The 18845-nt window shown below is 49.7% G+C and overlaps 1 protein-coding gene across 1 annotated transcript; it reads left to right on the top strand.

Moving 5' to 3' along the window:
• The first annotated feature begins 75 nt into the window (after positions 1-75).
• LOC149366957 (uncharacterized) lies at positions 76-14631 on the top strand. Its single transcript, XM_089572378.1, has 9 exons — positions 76-397; positions 2284-2648; positions 3326-4321; positions 5344-5766; positions 6654-6913; positions 6988-7383; positions 9590-9866; positions 11415-11689; positions 12702-14631. The coding sequence occupies exons 1-9, from the start codon at positions 76-78 to the stop codon at positions 13141-13143; spliced, it is 3756 nt and encodes a 1251-aa protein (XP_089428504.1). The 3' UTR covers positions 13144-14631.
• Positions 14632-18845: the final 4214 nt, after the last annotated feature.

Genomic DNA, 18845 nt, shown 5'->3' on the forward strand with positions numbered 1-18845 from the left:
TCCACGTGGAGCTCGTTCTTCCGCAAGCGCCATTGCTTGCAGAAGAAGAAAGACACCGTGGTTATCGGACGTGCGATGGCTTCGAGGAAGGAATCCCCCTCACCCAGCGACACCCGCGAGGCCTCCGTCGCGGGGCATCTCTTCGACAGCCCCGCAGCGACGGCGTCTCCTGCTGGGGAGGTCGACAACAACCAGCTGGGCTCCAGGACGGGATCGATGGATGCGGCAGATCTGAATCCTCGCGACACACCAGTAAGCGCCACCGTGCGAGAACGTCCTGGGCCCATTGCTGCCAAAGGCACCGTAGAGGCAGTCGAAGACTCCGAGGGGCACACAACCTCTGAAAGTGAGAGCACCGAGGAGAGCCCTCAGCAGGAGTCGCCGACTGCCGGTCAGGGTATGTGCTAGTCGATTTGAAAGCGCTTTGAGTAGTACCCATCACCCTTCGTTTCTACAAGATTGACTTTACATTCAGCAGAAAGAAGCGGGCAAACTGCTCATCAAGAAATATTTTTCATTTGGAGACCAATCCTTCTTTCACGAGATATTCATACAGATACAGTACAGGCATGGAATTTCTAGACATTTGCCTTACGGTTTTTGTCCATGGCTGATCTCGAGGCCTATAAATCGTAAAATGCAGCTTTAGGAACAGCATCCAACTACTTGAAGGTGTTTGCTTTAAAATGTTCAGTAGTTGTCAGCATTTATCAGGTGCATCGAAGTGTAAACAAACGCTAGCTGCAGTGCTCTTTCCTTGAAAATTTCCGTTATTCTATTTACACAATTCGCGTCGCTCGTCACGGTCCATGCACAGCCTTTGTCAAAAGTTTTGAGGCCGGGGGGTTTTCTTTTGAGCCACACTGTGTCACTCTTAATGAGTCACTAGCGCTCCAAATTTCCTCAAAGTCAGAAGATTTCTGGCACTGCCTCCTGCAATAGGTAGGACTTCCACGAATGCTCGTGGAGTCCCAATATAAAGCTTAGAAGTGAAGCCCCTGGGCTCCAAAGTTTTGAGAAAGACTGTGCTTTGATGTTCCTTTCGGCCATACACGACCCTTCTGCGCTGTCATTAGCTATTGTGCTGTGCAATGAGCACAAGTGCACAGAATATTCGCCGCGACGGCCCTACTTCAATGCCGATGCAAGTATTGTTTTCTTTCGGGGCATAACTCTGTCGTAGAACCAAAAGGAAATTTTGCTAAAAGGGCATGGACAGTAACTGACACCTATTGATATAGGTTACGTGAAAGTGGCGGAAAAAATAATGGGACATTTACAGAATGCGCGGAGATAAAAAATTCAGGGGGCACTTTGTTGACCCAAAGTGCGGTGAGGCGGAAGCCTTAAGCGCGGTGTTGCTGCTTGTGTCACTGATGTGTGGTTAAGGTGTAAAGCTTCTCCTCTAAGCGTGGAACGCGACATTGTGATGCAACGCTGCCAGGGAGTCCACATAATGTCATCGCCCGTTCGGCTGTGCGCCTTGCTCATCGGTAAATTGGTTTTTGAGGAAAGGAAATGTGTCTGTCTCGCATGTCTCGATGGACACCTGAACCTCGCCGTAAGGGAAGGGAGAAAGATGGGAGTGGACGAAGACACCGTATTCACTAGACGCGCCTTTGTTCATTCCAAACCATCGAGCTGGCATGGCGCAGTGGTTGCGTGCTCGTGTCGCACTCCGGAGACCGGGGTTCGATTCCCCAACTCGACCAATCTCCTACTCGGTTTATTTATCTCGTCTGACTAGAAAGGTTAATTACGCTAGTCGGTTAATTAACTAATTAACTAAACTCAGTCACACTTACTTGGAGCATCAGTATACCATCCCTTTAATTGGTTGCATGGTTACTAGCCAAAGTACAATGGCCCCGCTTGAAATTCGCGCACTGTGACGTCAGAGACCATTTCGACCAATTGAAAAGCGTGACATTTCTGTCGACAACTCCTGCTTACAACGAGGAGGCATTAAAGGCTTCCGCCTTAAAAACTACTACAGATAAGGACGCATGTCTGGAAATCAGTGAGTCGTGTTTGGTTGAAATCGTATGGTGGCCGCTCACTGGAAGTGTGCACAGCGCAGGGGTGCACACTTCTTATCACTCTGACGTATCGTCAGAGTGATAAGAACAAAAACTGATTATACGAAATTCGAATGCCTCCTTAGCCTCAGTCCGCTACAGCCAGCATAGTGCGACTTCCCTTCAAATCTTGGTCAGTTTGTATTGTGTTGTCAAGCTTTCACTACGGTAGACGTGAAGAAATGTACGATGCATGCAAACACAGGCTCCATGGGAGCTGTACGGAAGTCAACTCAACCGATAACCGATCCCGACCTCCCGAAGACAGCGATCAAGCCTCCAAACTCATCGACCGAACAACAATCCGACTATTCTCAGCACGATGTTCCAGGACGACCAGCGAAGGACCAGGGCAGCGTCGGCAGCATCCTCAAAAATAATGCTCATCGGACACCTCCGGGAACTCAGGCAACTCCGCGCCTCGGGCCGTCCCCACTACCTCCTGTAACTCATGGGCGCGAAGTGAACAAAGATGAGGTCCGGGGCACGCGGACACAACAAGCCGTCAAGCAACTCGAACCATACCACACCGCGACGCCGCCTTCGGGACAGCGCACCCCTGATTTGAAGGTTTGCCCTCTTTTCAAATGAGCACTGGAACTGCCTTGGACGTCCAGTGGATGTCCTTAAAGCTCGCAGGATGACAATGAGAGTTTTAATGTACATGGGGGAGCTGTTTTTACACATCTTCTCCGACGAGTTCACGGTTGGAAGCCAGAAAATTTAAACGCAGAAAAGCGCTACACGATACCCTATAGGAGCGGCGTTAAGAACACGCACTTAAATGCCCTTTGTAAAGGAAAGTTATATTAACAGAGCTTACTGCTTGGTAAATTGTTTCATGTGTGTAAAATATAGACCTCGAAGTTACACAGAAACGTGTGTGTTTTTATTTGATGTTCTCTTGTTATTTGATGTCAAGCAGAGCTGATATGTCTGCTTTGCTGTCACGTACCACCTCCTCGACAACAAGTTCAGGGGTCATATCTTCTCAATCGGGCCCCTCCCTCTGTGTTCCTAATTCTCTTTATCAAATTAACACTTCTGCTTTGTGTGTGTCTTGTGCTCATCCATGTCTCGCTGGTCTGTCTGCTACATTTCCACTGAAGAAACGGCTCTATAATTGTTCACCCTGTCTAAAAAAGAATTTCAGATTTTTAATGTCTACATCGCCGAATTGTAGCAAAATCCATTAAGCAGTGCGCCCTTTCTGAAAGCATTTTCTACTTCTTTTTACATATTTGCAGGTTTTAAGGATAACGATACCACGCTTTGCCGGAGAGGGGAAATATCTTGCAGGGAAAGACTTCCAGTCAACGGGAACGCTGATGTCAAACTACTGCCGCCCAGGGTCAGGCACGCCGCCAGCGACGGCTGTTGAGGTTATGGCTGAATCAGAACGACGAATCAGAGGTGGACCCCATTGTAAGGGTCGAGCTTCACCCGGGGCTAGCTCATCGTCTTCAAGTTTGATGTCAATGGTGATAAGTGGGAGTCGGACGCCATCCTTATCAGAGCGCGACCAGCAACAGCAAGAATTTCAACGGCGACGCGAACGTTCCGAACGTCCGAGCTCAAGCCCTGAAAGAGACGCCATTAGCAGATATGTACAACGTTGCCACACATCTCCGAGCTCATTTTCACCACCAGTATCTGGTCTTTGCTCCCCTAAAGACATTGCGCATGAACGCAATGAAAACAAGATGATCGTTCGACCTACCAGCAGTCTGTCTTGCTCGCGGCATTCGTCACAAAAAAGTTGCCTCCGAGAGCATCTTCGCGACAAGCGCGCAGGGTGGGAAGATGAGAAACCCCAAAGAAGAATATCCCTATCCGGGAAGTCGCTGTCCTCCTCCTCACTCAGTCGCCGCGGGACTCCCGAACACAGTGTAACGTCCGTGGCGAGTTACGGAAGACACTCACCTCGGCGCGTGTCAACGACCTTAACGGGGGAATCACCCGAGCGTAGATGTGGTCGACGCCAGCCCGAGCCGCACAAGTTCGAGCCCATTCAGATGAGAAGCCCACCGAGAAACACACGGTCCCTCTGCGGTAGCACCGAGGCCCAGTCGGCACACTCGCAGGCGTCCTCAAGGTCGACCAGGTCAGACTCGCCGCTTCCTCAAGCTAACCATCGGCAAAGCATCCAGCCGGCGTACGTGGAGACAACGCGCAGCGTGACAAGGACACCGCAGTTCGTGTCCAGCACAACGCAAATCTCCTCCGCCAACAAAAGCGTAAAGGTGACATCTTAGACTAAGCCGCTGTCGAAGGCTTAGCGATTACTGTCCCAAGAAAACACAAGTAATCGGCCCAATATCGGCAATGGATGATACCACTGTGCTCCTCTGTAGGATCGGCATTGGCCAATATATGTCTAATACAGGGCCAATTACCTGTGTTGCTTGGGAGCACTGTGCACTGTTCGTTGTACTGTCTACGTTGCGTGGGTCACACCATGTACAGTAAAAGCACGATGCAAATTTCATATTCGTATTTTAAAAAGTTCCTAGTTTTTTTACACACCGGCCCCGCCGCGGTGGCTCAGTAGTTACGGCGCTCGGCTGCTGACCCGAAAGACGCGGGTTCGATCCCGGCCGCGGCGGCTGAATTTCTTGAAGGCGAAATTCTAGAGGCCCGTGTGCTGTGCGATGTCAGTGCACGTTAAAGAACCCCAGGTGGTCGAAATTTCCGGAGCCCTTCACTACGGCGTCTCTCATAGCCTCAGTCGCTTTTGGACGTTAAACCCCAATAAACCAACTTTCACACCTTACTTTGATTTATGACCGTCATTTAGGAGGAGTGCCACTGCGGCAACCTTGCGCACTGTGTTTGCGGCAGTTACATAGAGGTGCTTGTAGATTAAATTTTTTGGAACCATCTTCAAACATTATATACGGCTTCATTTCCACTCGGACGGTCAGGAAGAAATTTGAATGCTTCTGTCTGCTCACACAAAAGTTCTGCTCACACTCAAAAAAGTTTGGCCGACTCAAACTCACACTGACAGAGGCCCGGGCTCACTCTAACGCATAAATTCAAACTCGTTTAGGCTCGCAAATAACTTGGGTTCAGTCAGACTCACCAGACATCTGTGGTCAACCATTCAAAGAGACTCGTCTCACTCAGATTCAAAAGTCGTCTAGGCCCACTTACTTTCAACTCACGACTCATTCGGACTCGCACACTCGTTTCGAATCGTGCCTCATCCGGGCGACTCATCTGTGCAGAACACCGTAACAGAACACCAACGATGTCATCGCAGGCGCTCTTGAAGAGCCAGCCACCGATGGTGCCTATCTTCGGCGTGGTTCTCCTGGTAGGGGTGCTCGTCGCATCCCTCTTCCTGCTGCTGTTCTTCGTGCGCCCAAAAGTCTCCAAGTGGCACGGCAGCATCCGCGTGTGTCGTACCGAGCGGTGCCTCGACTACGCACGCCGTCTTCGGTACACGCTGAACATCTCGCTTAACCCGTGCGAGAGCTTCACGCGTTTCGTGTGCGATGGCTGGCGGCGCAGCAACCAGCTGACCGTGCGCGAGGTGGCTTTCCTGGACGTTCAGCGGGAGCTATCGTCCCTGCTGCGATCGGTGCCCGTGCCCACCACGGGACAGACGTCGCTGCAGAGGGCGGCCGCCTTCTACCGCAGCTGCGACGACGTGCTTCGGGGAAGGGCTGACGAGCTGGAAAAGGTGAGCTGCGTGCATGGACGAGGATTTCTGGGGAGGGCAGCGCCCCCAGGTTTCTTGCTGCTATGAACTGGCAAGTGGAACCTAGGCGTAGAGCGATCCAAGAGGGGCGCAGGAACGCCGGTCTGAAATATTCACTGAAATACTCACCCACTCTGCCCGGAACCAGGCAGAGCGGATGAGGGAACAAATGCGAGTTAATGACATCCAAGTCGAAATCAATAGGAAGAACAGGGCTTAGGCAGGGCATGTAATGCGAAGGAAAGACAACCGCTGGTGCCTAAGGGTAACGGAGTGGATTCCCAGAGAAGGCAGGCGTAACAGGAGGCGGCTGAAAGTTAGGTTGGCGGATGAGATTAAGAAACTTCCGAGGGTCATATGGCTGCAGCTGGCAAAGGACAGGGTTAAGTGGAGGGTCAACAGAGATGCCTTTTACCCTGCAGTTCGCATAGTGAGGCTGATGTTGATGATGCACAACACCAATGCACAATTAGAGGCATGCTCCCTTCCCCAGTATCGCAGAGTGGAGATACAATATGTTTCTTTCCCTTCTATTTGGCCATTAGCATTTTCATGCAAAAATCTTGAGGTGCCGAATAGTTTAGCGTAGATAGTAGCTTTCCTTGTCCATTGCTCCTTCATTAGACAAGAAATCTCATTGCTATAACTTGCTGAAGTCTGCTGATGGCTATATTTTACCTTTCTCCGGGGGCACTGATATTTCTATGTCAAGGTTTAGCCGCCGCAAATCTTTGGATATGTCGCACTTCCTACAACCCGTTGAGATTGGTTCTAGCTTGCGAGTGAGATGACTCACAAGCCAAACGTAATTCCAGCTGTCCAAAACACACTTTTGAGAAAGATCCTTCCGGTTCTAACGGTGGTCACAGGTCAAAAGAGCGCTATTGGACGCTGGCATTGTGTGGCCCCGCCTACCCAAGGACTCCAACAGGCCGGACCTGCTTCGCACCTGGTTTCACGTGTCCATCAGGCTGCACTGGAGCCCCCTGCTCCATGTTGTACTGCAACAGGACCCGAACGTCACCACGGTCGTACTGGAGCCGCTGAGTGATTTTAAGCGCATCCTCCGAAAGCACAAGGGCTTGGAGGGCAGTGACCACAAAGCGAAGATCTACTTTGAGGAGCTCAGGTGAGCGATTGTTTGGAGAAACAGTAGCAGAAGAAAGCATTTTGGTGCGTCTGACGGCAGCATATTCTCCGCAGGCGGGAGTTTCTAGCTCACCGTGAATACGGGCACGACGAGGACAACACCACCGTGACCTTCGCAATCACGAAAAGGCTCGGCCAAACCCACCTGACTGAGCTGCGATATGCCTTCGAGAGCACACATCATTTTGACAGTGGCCTGGACACTGCCTCCATGTTCCGAAAGGTGCCGGGACTCACAAAGCAACGTTGGCTTCAAGAGCTGGACTACTATGTGGGGAACTCGGAGAGAGACGTCGTCTTCGTGTCAGAGAAGCCACGTTTGGTGCGCACGTTCCTCTTCCTGTGGAGTTCATACGGAGAGGACCAGATGCACCTCTTCTTCTCCTGGTGTGTCGTGCAAACGGCGGCACTCTTCGCCAACCAGAAGCTACTGCTCAACTTCTACACCCGGTGAGGGGCGGGCTATCCAGCCTAGCGTAAACTGGAGATTAATGTTCGTTCCAGCTAAAACTGACGCATGACGTTCATTTATTGCGCTACAGACACGACGCTGCTGAATATAGCAGTTCCTCGGCTATCTAATTTCAAGTAATCCTTTCAGCGTCCTTGCCAAAAGTACAGTGTTAGGTCAGCACCTTAATCGTTGTAGGTTAGCCAGAAAGATCACCTTCTAATCGCGTTAGACCCTACTGTACTGTATCAGCATCCGTTTCGATGGACGATGCTTACAAACTTGAACCTTAATTTAGCCGCGATTGAAAGAAAACACACTGTTATAAGTCGGAGTGATTGAGTCAATGAAACTGATAGAGTTGTCAAATTAAATCGAATGGTTTTCACATTCACACATAAAAGTACTCAAGAGACAGGAAGTCGAAAGTAGTTCAGCTTGACGAGGGATTGCGCCCCTTGCATACACACCGCATAAACATACCTGCAAATGATTTACAATGAGAGCAACCAAAATTTGTAATCATCGCCTTAGAGTGAATGGGAATGTATGTGTAGCACGCGCCATGCTCGTCCGAGAGGAAAACGCAGAGAAATCTCGACAACGTAGAGATTCTGTGCAGACTGGTTCTTCTTCCAACAAGCGCCCGCGGGAAGAAAGGGGTAACCGGAGAGCGGGAAAGAGAGGGAGAGAAAGCGGCGATAGCGCAGAGCGGCGAGCCATTCCTGCCGCGGGGAGAAAGGGAGCGGGCAGCTGAAGACGCCGGCGAGCCACGTGCGAGGCGCATATCCGGCGAGTCAGCGACCCCTCCCCGCGGCACCTGCGAAGCCGGCTCGGCTCCTCACTCCTCGCGACCCATCATATGTGTACAGTCATGCACAAAAGTTTGTGGCATGCTTATTCGCGGGAAAAAAATACGTTCAACTTCTTACACTAGCGCTAAATTTTGTCGTGCGCGTGACCTCAACGCAGCGAACTAAAACCCGAACTGTAGCACTGTACCCTAAAGAAAGCCTCCGGGGGCAGGCCTCAGGCTTCCCCTCCACGCGTCTTCATTTTGCGTTCAACTTCGCAGACCGCTGAATTTTGTCGTGCGCGTGATCTTCACCCTGCGACCTAAGAGCCTGACTGTAATACGACGCCTTCAGCCTTAACACGCAGCGGAACATAACCCTAACGTCCAGCGGGTTGAGGCTTACCTTTCGCGTCCTTTTCATTTTCGGTTCAACTTTTTATACTAGCTCTCGGTCCCTATAGCAAGAAGCCGAACTTAAGCCTTAGGGCCATTGGACTCAGGCTCCCCTCCCGCATCTTTCTCATTTTCCGTTCAACTTCGTACCGAATCGCTAAATTTTGGCATGCGCGTGATGTTAACGCAGCGAACTAAGAGCCGAAATGTGCCACGGCTCACTGTCCTTAGCAACGAGCGGAACAGAATCCCACGGGTCAGTGGGTTGAGGCTCCCCTCCCGCATCTTCCTCATTTTCTGTTCAACGTCGTACACAACTCCAACATTTCGACGTGCAGGTGTCCCGGAAGCAGCGAACTAAGAGCCGAATGTACCACAGATCAATGTACCCTATCAGAAAGGGGAACGGAGGCCTCAGGGCCAGACGGCTGAGGCTTCTTTTCACCTGCTTTGTCATTTTTATTAGCTTCGTAGACTAGGTAAATATGTGTCTGCGCGTGATCTTGATGCGCCGAACGTTGTAGTAGTAGTTGTTGCTTAATTTAAAATAAAATAATAATGAAAGGAAGGAAAATAATTTTTCTAGCCCCGCCATCTGCCATCGCAGCGGGAACCCCCTAATTTGTGGTAGCCGAAATAAAGGGATAGGAGGCAGACTGTACAAATTAACTGAAGAGTTGATGGCACAGTAAGAAAGATAAGGGGGAAAGGTATAATGTACAAATAATCTATTTACACCGTAAGATTATACAGGTCTGGCGTGTGTGATGTCCATAATGGAAGCGGAATAAGAGCACGCGCGCACGACACAATGTACACTACAGCTGTATTGGGGCGTCCAGCTGACAATCGTCCAAGCCGAACTGAGAGCGGAACTGCAATGCGTTCTTAGCACAGGCAAGGAGAGGAACGGAAGCCTCAGGGTCAGCGGCATGCCGTTTCCCTCCCGTTCCTTTCTCATTTTTCAGATTCGTATACTACCGTAAAATTTCGACGTGCTCATGGTTTTCACGCAGCGAAATGAGAGCTGAACTGTACCACGGCGCCCTCTGCCTTAGCAAGGTTTACATGCTGAGCGGCGCCGAGGTCTTCGGCGCATACTACGACGAAGTCATCTCCGGCAGGGCCAAGCACACCGCGCAGCTTCTGGTCGTGGACACCCGCAGGACCTTCGCTGCCCGCCTCGAGAAGTGGATACATTGGGACCCTCACCGTACAGTCGTCCAGGACTGGAACAGCTCTGACGTCGTCCTTGGGTACTTCGACCCGCGCTTCGACCAGCGGTCGCTCAAGGTTCGACGGGGAGGAGAAAATGTACAGAATCATTTCTCACCTTCCAGCGTATTCGCTGCAAATGTTGGATAGATTGAAGGTGTATTCGTGAGCGCGTTGTAAAGATCTACATTAGAATCTACGCGGCGGAAGAGAATGCTTATGCAGAGGGGCCTGAAATTAGCACGGCCATTTTTTTTTGCACCTGGCTGTCATTAATTTCAGTTCTTTGTAATACCTTCTATGTTCGCTGTTGTTGGCCGATACCTTTATTAAAAGTGGTTTGCAGGGCGAAATCAATAACGCCAGCGTGCAATCCAACATAGCGGATGTGGGTGCATTCACCCTTGCCAGCCTCCAAGAACCATCTGTTAGGACTCCAGGCATCTGAGGCGTCCGAAGTACTTCCTCATTCAATGAAAATGGTGCTTTACTGTGCATTCGAAGCTGGACTACGAGCGCGATGATCCACCTCACATAGGTGACGTATTCTTACGCGGCTTCAAGGCGCTCGATAGTGCCTCGAAATCCTGGGCCCTCACAGCTTCCGTTCCGGTGCGATCAATTTGGACCGCAAAAATCAACATCTTGCACAGCCGAGGAATAAGCTGCGCTACCGCATTGGTGTTTCAGTGTAGTATATGAGGCCGATGGCTGAAGAACCAATCAGCGCTGAGCCATTGGGGAGCCATGGTTGGGAGTAGAGCGGTGTTGTTTCAGCGGCTTGATATGGTGGCGTGTGAGATATTTCGTCGAGACAGATCGTTTTGTCAAAGATGTTTTTTGGTGTTATGGTTACATGCTGCTTAACATTCCAATGCAACTCAGGCTACGAGGGACGCCGTAGTGGAGGGCTCCGGATAATTTCGACCACCTGGGGTTTTTTAACGTGCCCTGACACCACACAGTACACGCGCGCCTCTAGCATTTCACCTCCAATGAATTGCGACCGCGGAGGCCGAGATCGAACATGCGTCTTCCGGTTCAGCACCCGAGCACCATTACCACTGGGCCACTGCGGCGGCGCCTTGGGAAAGCAGAGCTACGTTGATGCCTCCAACGACGCCGCCGTAACATGAAGGTTCAAAAGTCTTTTTTGGAATAGTGGCGACACTGCAACTGATGTTAGGGTGTCAGATATGCTGCCAACGTCCACGACGAGGCCAAGCTCTTTTAACACAAAGCACTGACTGTCGCGATGCTTTCCATTAATGATATCTTATTCCATTTAACATCCCTCTGCACTAAAGGGAGAAAACAAAGGGCTTGCAATGAAAAGGGACGACAGCGGACGGCCCCATGAGGTAACAAACTGTACTTCAAGACAAGGCACATTTAGCAAGAAGCAAGGAAGCTTCCGGGTATAAATTGCGTCCATCTAGTGCAGTTAAGCGTGAATTGTAGGCCGATGACAAAGGGTTTTGCCCAGCAGTGGATTTGTTTTGTGATGATTACGATTGCTTTGATATTCCCCTTTATAGCTCAAACAGACACTGGCGAAAATATTTTCCTCTCCTCCCAGTGCTACTAATTCCAACTCTGCGACCTTTTTTTTTCCCCACTATACAGCCCGAGCAGGACGAGCCGACTTTCCCTGACATGAACGCTTCGCTGGTGGACAACTGGCAGGCGGTCAACCTGGACCATGTGGACGCCAACGCACGCACGGCCTCGGCGCGAATCGAGTTCGCCGAGTGGTTCACACTTCTTCCCGGCCGTGACATGGCGCTGCTCCCGTATGCATTCTCCTTTCCCTGGCTGAACGAGAGCGCCGCGCCGGCCATGAACCACGGAGGCCTCGGATACAGCGTCGCCCTGGCACTCAGCCGACTATTCAGCGACAGGTAGACTACTGTGGAGCAACTCTGCTGAAATAAGTGAACAACATGAATCGAGAAGTGGAAGCCTATATTCCTTCCTACCACAACTTACCACTTCTGTGAAATTCGTTTGGCTTTTGACGCAGAACAGCTGCGTAACATTTCGCTTTGTCGACCCCATGGCGTGTGCTCGCAGCGCAAGAAACACGTATGGTTGTAACGCTTCACACCTCCTTCCTACGATAAGAACAGTGTAAAAGACGCTCCCTGTTGCTACCGAAGCATACCGTGTTAATAGGCTCAGATATGCAGGCTGATATAAATCGGCTTGGTTAGAAATGTCACGCGTGGAACGCAGGTTCTCTTTCCGATGGATGTCTCTCAGCCCACTCTCTCCCCCTCTTCCATCCGTTCCTTCTCTCCATGGAAATAGTTTGATGACCCCAAAGACCCAGATTTGCTGTCCCGCGAAGACAGGCCTCTTAAGTTTGAGGCCAGATGGCTCCCGATAATTTCTGCTCACCATTACTTTATGATGACGATGAAGATGATGTTCTCAGGCTTAATCATCATCATCAAATAATTTGCACCAGGAGTGAGTAAGGATTCGGCTGGAATTCATTCTCTTTCACTGAGTGGTGCTTGTTAGCGTATGGGCCTGAGAAAAAAAATTAAGAAGTCCAGTAATGCGACTGCGAAGGATTCTATTTGATCCTTAAAAAGTATTTGAAGGGATCAATGATATGCTTATTTTCAGGTGTTCGATAGCTGCGCAGCTGTTGGAGTAACGGCAAATAATTATATAAGAGATCCACTAGGAAAGATTTTAATTCTTCCATGAACAAAAGGTGTAAGAACGCCAATTGTACTTTTTTTTTCCTCAACGCCAACCTTTGCGAATTGTTCGACAGCCAGTAAGACAGATCAAGGCCGGCGAGTCAAGCACACATTCCAAAAGATGTGGAAACGTGTGTAGTGCGCCCGCACACACGCAAGAAAATAATCTCCCTGATAGTGTACTCCGCTTAAATCGCAGCTACATCATTTCGCCAGGAGCCGTGGGCTCCTTCAGGAGGGCGCTGGAGTGCGGCGCGAACGTGAGCAGTGGATACGGCAATCTCTTCGACATTCTCCGTCAGCTCGAGCACACGCTCGCCCTCGAGGTGTCGCTGAGAGCGTACAGACAACGCAGCGCCGCCTCGCAGGGCTACGACGAACTTCTCGAAGGGTTCGAGGGCTACGGCAGCGCCGCCCTGTTCTTCATCGCGGCGTGCTACTCAACCTGCCTGGGCAGCGAGAGCGTGTTCCCTGCGGCCGACGACGACGAGTGCGACGTCACCTTCCGACACGTCCAAGAGTTCTCCGCCGCCTTCGGCTGCGCGCCCGGCAGCCCAATGAACCCGTCTGTCAAGTGCAGCATCATGGCGCGAAACGATGCATACAAGGGCGTCCTTCGCATGACTCACGCTGCTTCTTAAAGAAGAGTGGCCGATATGCTGAACTTTCACGGACGTTACCTATTTTCGTTCAAGAACATTTTCCCACTACACTGTACAAAATAGCTGAGCGCGTTCTTTCGTCACGAACTATAATCACCATCAATAATGGCAAGCACTGAAGATTTCTTCACTACATTTGTGGTATTGCAAGTATTTTAGGCCTTCATCACAGCTTTCTTCTTGCCAAAGTTGCCAAAACCTTCAAGTTCTTGTATGTATATTCCTGTTGGACGGAGCTAGTGTTTTGTTTTCGGAATTTGCCTGTGCATTCACGGGAGCTGATCAGGTGGCTACACGAGCAAACCGAGCAAGTTGGCTGGCAGTCGTGCGGCACCATACCCTCTTCAGTGGCGCCAACATTTTGGCCGCATAGGTCGCAGCGTTCGCCGACTGGAGCCGGACAGATGTCGACTGGATGGCACTTCACTACACCGGGAGCAGGCTGGGATCGTACGCTTGTACTCACGAACTGGGGCAAGTTCGCAGTTATGGTGCATAAAACGGGGGACAGTGTAGCCCCCAAAAGTGCTCACCGCGACGTTGGTTGTTCCCAGCTTGCGGATGGCTACAAGTTCACCACCACGCCACTGGATTTTGGATTGAAGTGATTCACTGGTTTCGCGGTTGTGCACGGTGAGAACCCCACGACAAGCATCACCAGTGAGTTTCCGTCGTCCACGCATGTAAATAAGTCCCTGACCGGAGGGGAGTTGAAAGTCTGCGAGCAGGCGTCGGACCACCTCTTCTTGCGTGTCGCACACCACTATATTCTGTTCCCAATTAAGGGAGATACTTAGGGCGTTGAGTTGGTCGAGCGTAATGAGTGAGGCCAGCGCCCAACTCACCGGCTTGGAAAGCTGTTTTGAGAGAGACTGTCGTACGCTTGAGAACATCGGTGCCAAGAACAATGCAATATGGTGATGGTTGTATACCACTTTGGTTAGTGGGCCAATTATAATACGTTTATCTTTCATGCACATGAATTTCGCGGTTTTCATAGTGAATATAGAACAATAAAAAGGCGGCATTGAGCAAATATTGAAATCACAGCAGCTGCGTAAAAAATTTTTTGAAAGGGTGCAAAAACGCCGACGGTTGAAAAGTTAAAAAATATAAAAAATAACTTGATGCGTTCAGGTTTTACCCTTTTTGTTCTTGTCAAGTGAATTGAACAGTTTGAGTTACTATCTGTGCACTCCTTACAACGCCAAGCTTCTTAAATACTGTCGAAACACTTGTACAAACCTGATAGTGTTGCGCTTTTGCACCTTCTGCGCCATCCTCTGGTGTTGTTTTGTGTGTTCTTACTTCGTTTACAAGGCATTTCTTTTCATGTTTCTTTTCTGGCAATGACTTCTGAGCAGCAATGGCCTACGGGATGAAGTGCAGGTAATTTTGAAATACGCGGCCTGTACTCTGGTGCCGCAAGTCTGTTGTGTACAAAAAAAAGCCAAGTGTCACTGAAGCCAAAACAAAAAATAGAGGAATCTTGATTTGCGTTTTGCGGCGGCCGTCCTTCAAGGAATATTTCAAGGTCAATCGCAGTGTTATGCAACAGAGCTACAATAAAAAAAAAGACGCAGGCTTGCGCCCACTGCAGCTACTGAAACATTTTTCTCAGTCTCAACTGCACTAAAACTCAGGTGTGGGTGACTGTGGTCGAAAAAAAAAAACACGCTCTCAGGGAAGGGAGGAAAGACTGAGTGGAGGAAGCCACATTCTTGAGAGCTCCGGTTGAATTTCGACTGCCTGGTGTTCTTTGACGTTCACTATAGCCTCGCAAAGCGCATGAGCATCTTATGTATTTCGCCTCTCTACCTAAACGAAGCTTCGGCGGCCGACATTTGATCAAACGTCCTCGACGCTGAACATTGTAACCACTGAGCCACTGCTGCCAATAGTTAAGACATCGTTCACGGAAGGTGTGAGCAAGCAGGCAGAAGAGAAGATCTTCAGTTCACATTACTGCTATAGACTACCACAGACGGCGCCCTTATCAGGTTCCCGGCAAACGTTGATGCTCGCTCTTCTGGCAACATTGGACTCCGTCAGCCATTTAGTTACCTTCCCTGTTAGAGGGCGCGAGTGAAAGGAAAGCGGTATTGTGAAATCTTTGCTAGTGGCACTATAGTCCGATGTTTCTGAGGAACGCAACGGTAGAGGTCACTCAAACGAGGCCCTCCATCCAATGGTGTGTAGCGATTGTCATGACGTCGCGGTTAATCCCATTTCACGGAAGCATATGCCAGTCACCAGCGATTTCACGCAAGGGGATTAACCGCGATGTGGTCAGTACCAAGCGACGACATTGGCTCGAGACCCTCATTTGAGGGGCATTCAGTAGTCCATATAAAGTCTTGCTGCTACCTAGGGCCTTGAGGCTTAGCCGGTAAAATTCCAGTCTTACGAAAGTGGGACGGCGTGGAAGGGGCAGCTTTAACTCTTAACTCCAATTGCAAATATTAATTTAATTCGATGTGCATTTTAAACTAACTGCATACTTTGAAGAAATGCCCCGATTGTATGCACAGAAGCGCCAGGAACCGTAATTCGGCCTCGCTAGAACTTACACTTGACCACGGCAGAGGTTGCAGTGGATTAGCGCGCACGAAGTCAAGAAATTTTCTTTGGAGGAGAAATTCTAAAGGCTCGTGTACTGTGCGATGTCAGTGCACGTTAAAGAACCCCAAGTGGTCGAAATTTCCGGAGCCCTCCACTACGGCGTCTCTCATAGCTTTAGTCGCTTTCGGACGTTAAACCCCATAAACCAAACCAATGAACTGAGAGAGATAGGATAAGCCTCCGCAACGTGGTCGTATCTCCAAGTGTGAATCTCCCTGATACAGAGGAGAGGAAGAAGCCAAGTGGCCGCGCCCGCACCGTCTCATAATGTGCACAAGCATTCTCCCGTGGCGCTGAGCTTTCTCAGGGATGAAATGTGTAGGAAAAGGGTCTTTGGCCAATCCCAGATTTCAATAGATCGTCGACTGCGAAGGACCTAATTCCACCTTGTGTGGTAATAGCCCATTTTTGGCCCTTTCCTATGTGGTCGCCCTCAGCTGTAAAAGCACATGAATCTCACGCACTAGACGTTACAACCCCTTCAGTCGACTCCGACTTCATTCCGTTCTAAGAGCGGACAACTTTCCAAGGAAATGTTGAAAGTGCGTTTAGGTAGTTTATGGTGAACAGTGTTGCACTATTACTAACGCGATAGCTTTAAAGGCCCCGTTACGCAGAAAATCCGGTGTCGGCGTTGTGAGCGAGAAACCAGGAGCATGAATCAGACAGATGGTGCGCAGAGAGCAACCTAAAAGGCAGGTGGGCCATCTGGGACACGTGACCTTGAGGCCACAACCTGCTCACCGGATAGCGAGCACACTGCCCACCGTGGCAGGCGGCAGTTAAATTAATGATTGTTCGCTTGGGAACCTGGGCCGCATAAGGCCCACCGCAGGGAACACCTGCCATCGCAGGGCATACTGGCGCATCACGTAACCGTCGCACCACTGCGCCAGGAGGGGTGTGAGGACTGCCAGGGACTTGTGAATGAAAAGTTTAGAATGACCTTGTGCACATATGGGAATTAACCCATTACGCTATACGTCATACTCTTAAGATGGAGCTTAAGTGTTCCCGCCAAATTTTCAGCGTAACCTGCCTATGGCCTCGCAACCCAGTACCACATATCTACTTGCAGGAAACAAAATTAAAGCATATCTCCGTCAAGTGGTACCTTGCAAAACTTTTGCCTGCTTGGCGTTTCAGTATCGCAATCTGCATGACTGTAGAACTGTGGAATCTGAGTACTTCTATATGAATTTCTGTAAAACAAGAATGCAAAAGTTTTTTTTGCCTACGGACCATTGGTTCCGATTCAATTTATCGACACTTTTCTTCCTTCTTCGTCGCAGGTAGAGGCTCTGTATGTACTTGCGGAGTTGGTTCTGCACATAACCCTTCTCTGATCTAGTGTTCTTGCGGCTGGCTTCAAATATGTTGTGTCATTTGCTTTGTTCTTTTGATGTTGCACCCATTTCTCTGAATAAAGATGTACGATAAGAAATTACTACCAGTCTCTATTTGCTCTTGTTTCGGAACGGCAAGCTGTAGGAACAGTGGGGAGGACACAGCAGTTATTTCTACAGGCGTTGATATCAGAGCATGACTTAAAGAAGTGTCCCCCCAAGCGAAGAATTCTGTGCGTCAAAAACGCCGTCCCTCCTTTTTTTCAAACATGACGGTTTAGAAATTGCATCTAAAAAACAAGCCCCTTCTCTCCTCCCCCGACCATCTCCATTAAGAGTTTCCTATTAATCCCCTCGTTTCAACCATGCATGCTCAACCTCGACAGCGGCACACTGTTCTTTTTTGAAGAAATAAGGCCAGTTGAAACATTATACAATCTTTATGTTCATCTTGCAACATCAAGCGGAAAGGCTCCATTAAACCGTAGCCTTTTCACGTCAGTCACGACCGGTTTCGAGGGAAGAGCTCTGTGCATGCCGCTTTCGCAATGAGGACTATTTCAGATTTCCGCCGCTACTAGGTGAGGTCGCCACTACCCCACTTGTTCCTAAAGCCCCTTCACTGCTCCTAACTGCTACGCAGCTGCCACTGCCGTTCACACGAAAGCAGAACACTCGCTCGCTTCTAGGCCGGCCTGCCTGCGTGGTAACCACCAGGCAACGATAATTCACCCTTTACGCTTTACATAAAGACCGTTTAAATAGTCTCTCCGATTTGCCGTCTGAGGCTACTGAAACAACGGACTGACATTCGTCCGCTGTCGCCAGCACGTCCTACTTCACATGCCCGTATGTATTCTTCGGGTACAGACGCCAACGCTATCTAGACCTCGTATGTTTTTTTTTTTTTCATAAACAATCCCATCACCCCTTGTGGTTTGTGTTCTGGCAAATCTGAATCAGAGTGCGGAATTATATATGACTTGAAGCGCGTTTGCTTGGAAAGTTTAGAAAGAGTGGGAATTTTGCACCTTAAATATAGTTCCTCAGATTTCAAGCGTTGCTGATTTAGTTTTTATTAAAAACGTCATTAGCAGGGATTAATGGTAGAAACATTAGCCAGCACTCAAGACAGGAGGCAACGCTGGCCACAGAAGCACAATACGATGAAAGCTGGTTGCATGCACGCGACGTCTAAGAGGCCCAGACGTGCATCGAGTGTCCGAAAGTCATTTTGAAACATTTGGTGGCATCTAATATTGCTTTCATCCCGCTGGCATGGCGCTTGCATGACATCCGTGACATAAACTTTCTGCAATACGCTGATGACATCACGGCTCGATCTGCTTACTCGGGAGGCTACCCTTCAATCATCCTTGGATGTTACCCCTAATTACGCGCCATCCACCCGCCTTCAACTTCCCGTGCATAAAACTACATACACGTCGGCCTTCAACCGCTGGAAACGTCGTAAACTTGATGCAAGTCCAATCAGTCTTTGTCTAGCAGGCACCCCAGTACAAGAAAGTCCGACTGTAAAAATCCTGGGCTTAACGATTCACCAATCAGAATCAGCGACTACTTAGCTGCTGAGACGGGCGGCTACTAAGAGTTCAAGCACTGAAGAAAAAGAAGTCCACGTGGAGCTCGTTCTTCTGCAATCATCACTGCTCGGAGAAAAAGCAAGACACCGTGCGTATCAGACGTGTCATG

The sequence above is a fragment of the Amblyomma mixtum genome, chromosome 1, assembly GCF_055824585.1.
Source record: "Amblyomma mixtum isolate Tamu chromosome 1, ASM5582458v1, whole genome shotgun sequence".
NCBI classification, from domain to species: domain Eukaryota; kingdom Metazoa; phylum Arthropoda; class Arachnida; order Ixodida; family Ixodidae; genus Amblyomma; species Amblyomma mixtum.

Bases quoted from the DNA above. Each gene is read 5' to 3' on its own strand.
- LOC149366957 (XM_089572378.1), top strand. From the start codon at position 76: ATGGCTTCGAGGAAGGAATCCCCCTCACCCAGCGACACCCGCGAGGCC. The intron at 398-2,283 runs GTATGTGCTAGT...ATGCAAACACAG, and splicing joins GTCGCCGACTGCCGGTCAGG to GCTCCATGGGAGCTGTACGG. The intron at 4,322-5,343 runs GTGACATCTTAG...ATGTCATCGCAG, and splicing joins CCGCCAACAAAAGCGTAAAG to GCGCTCTTGAAGAGCCAGCC.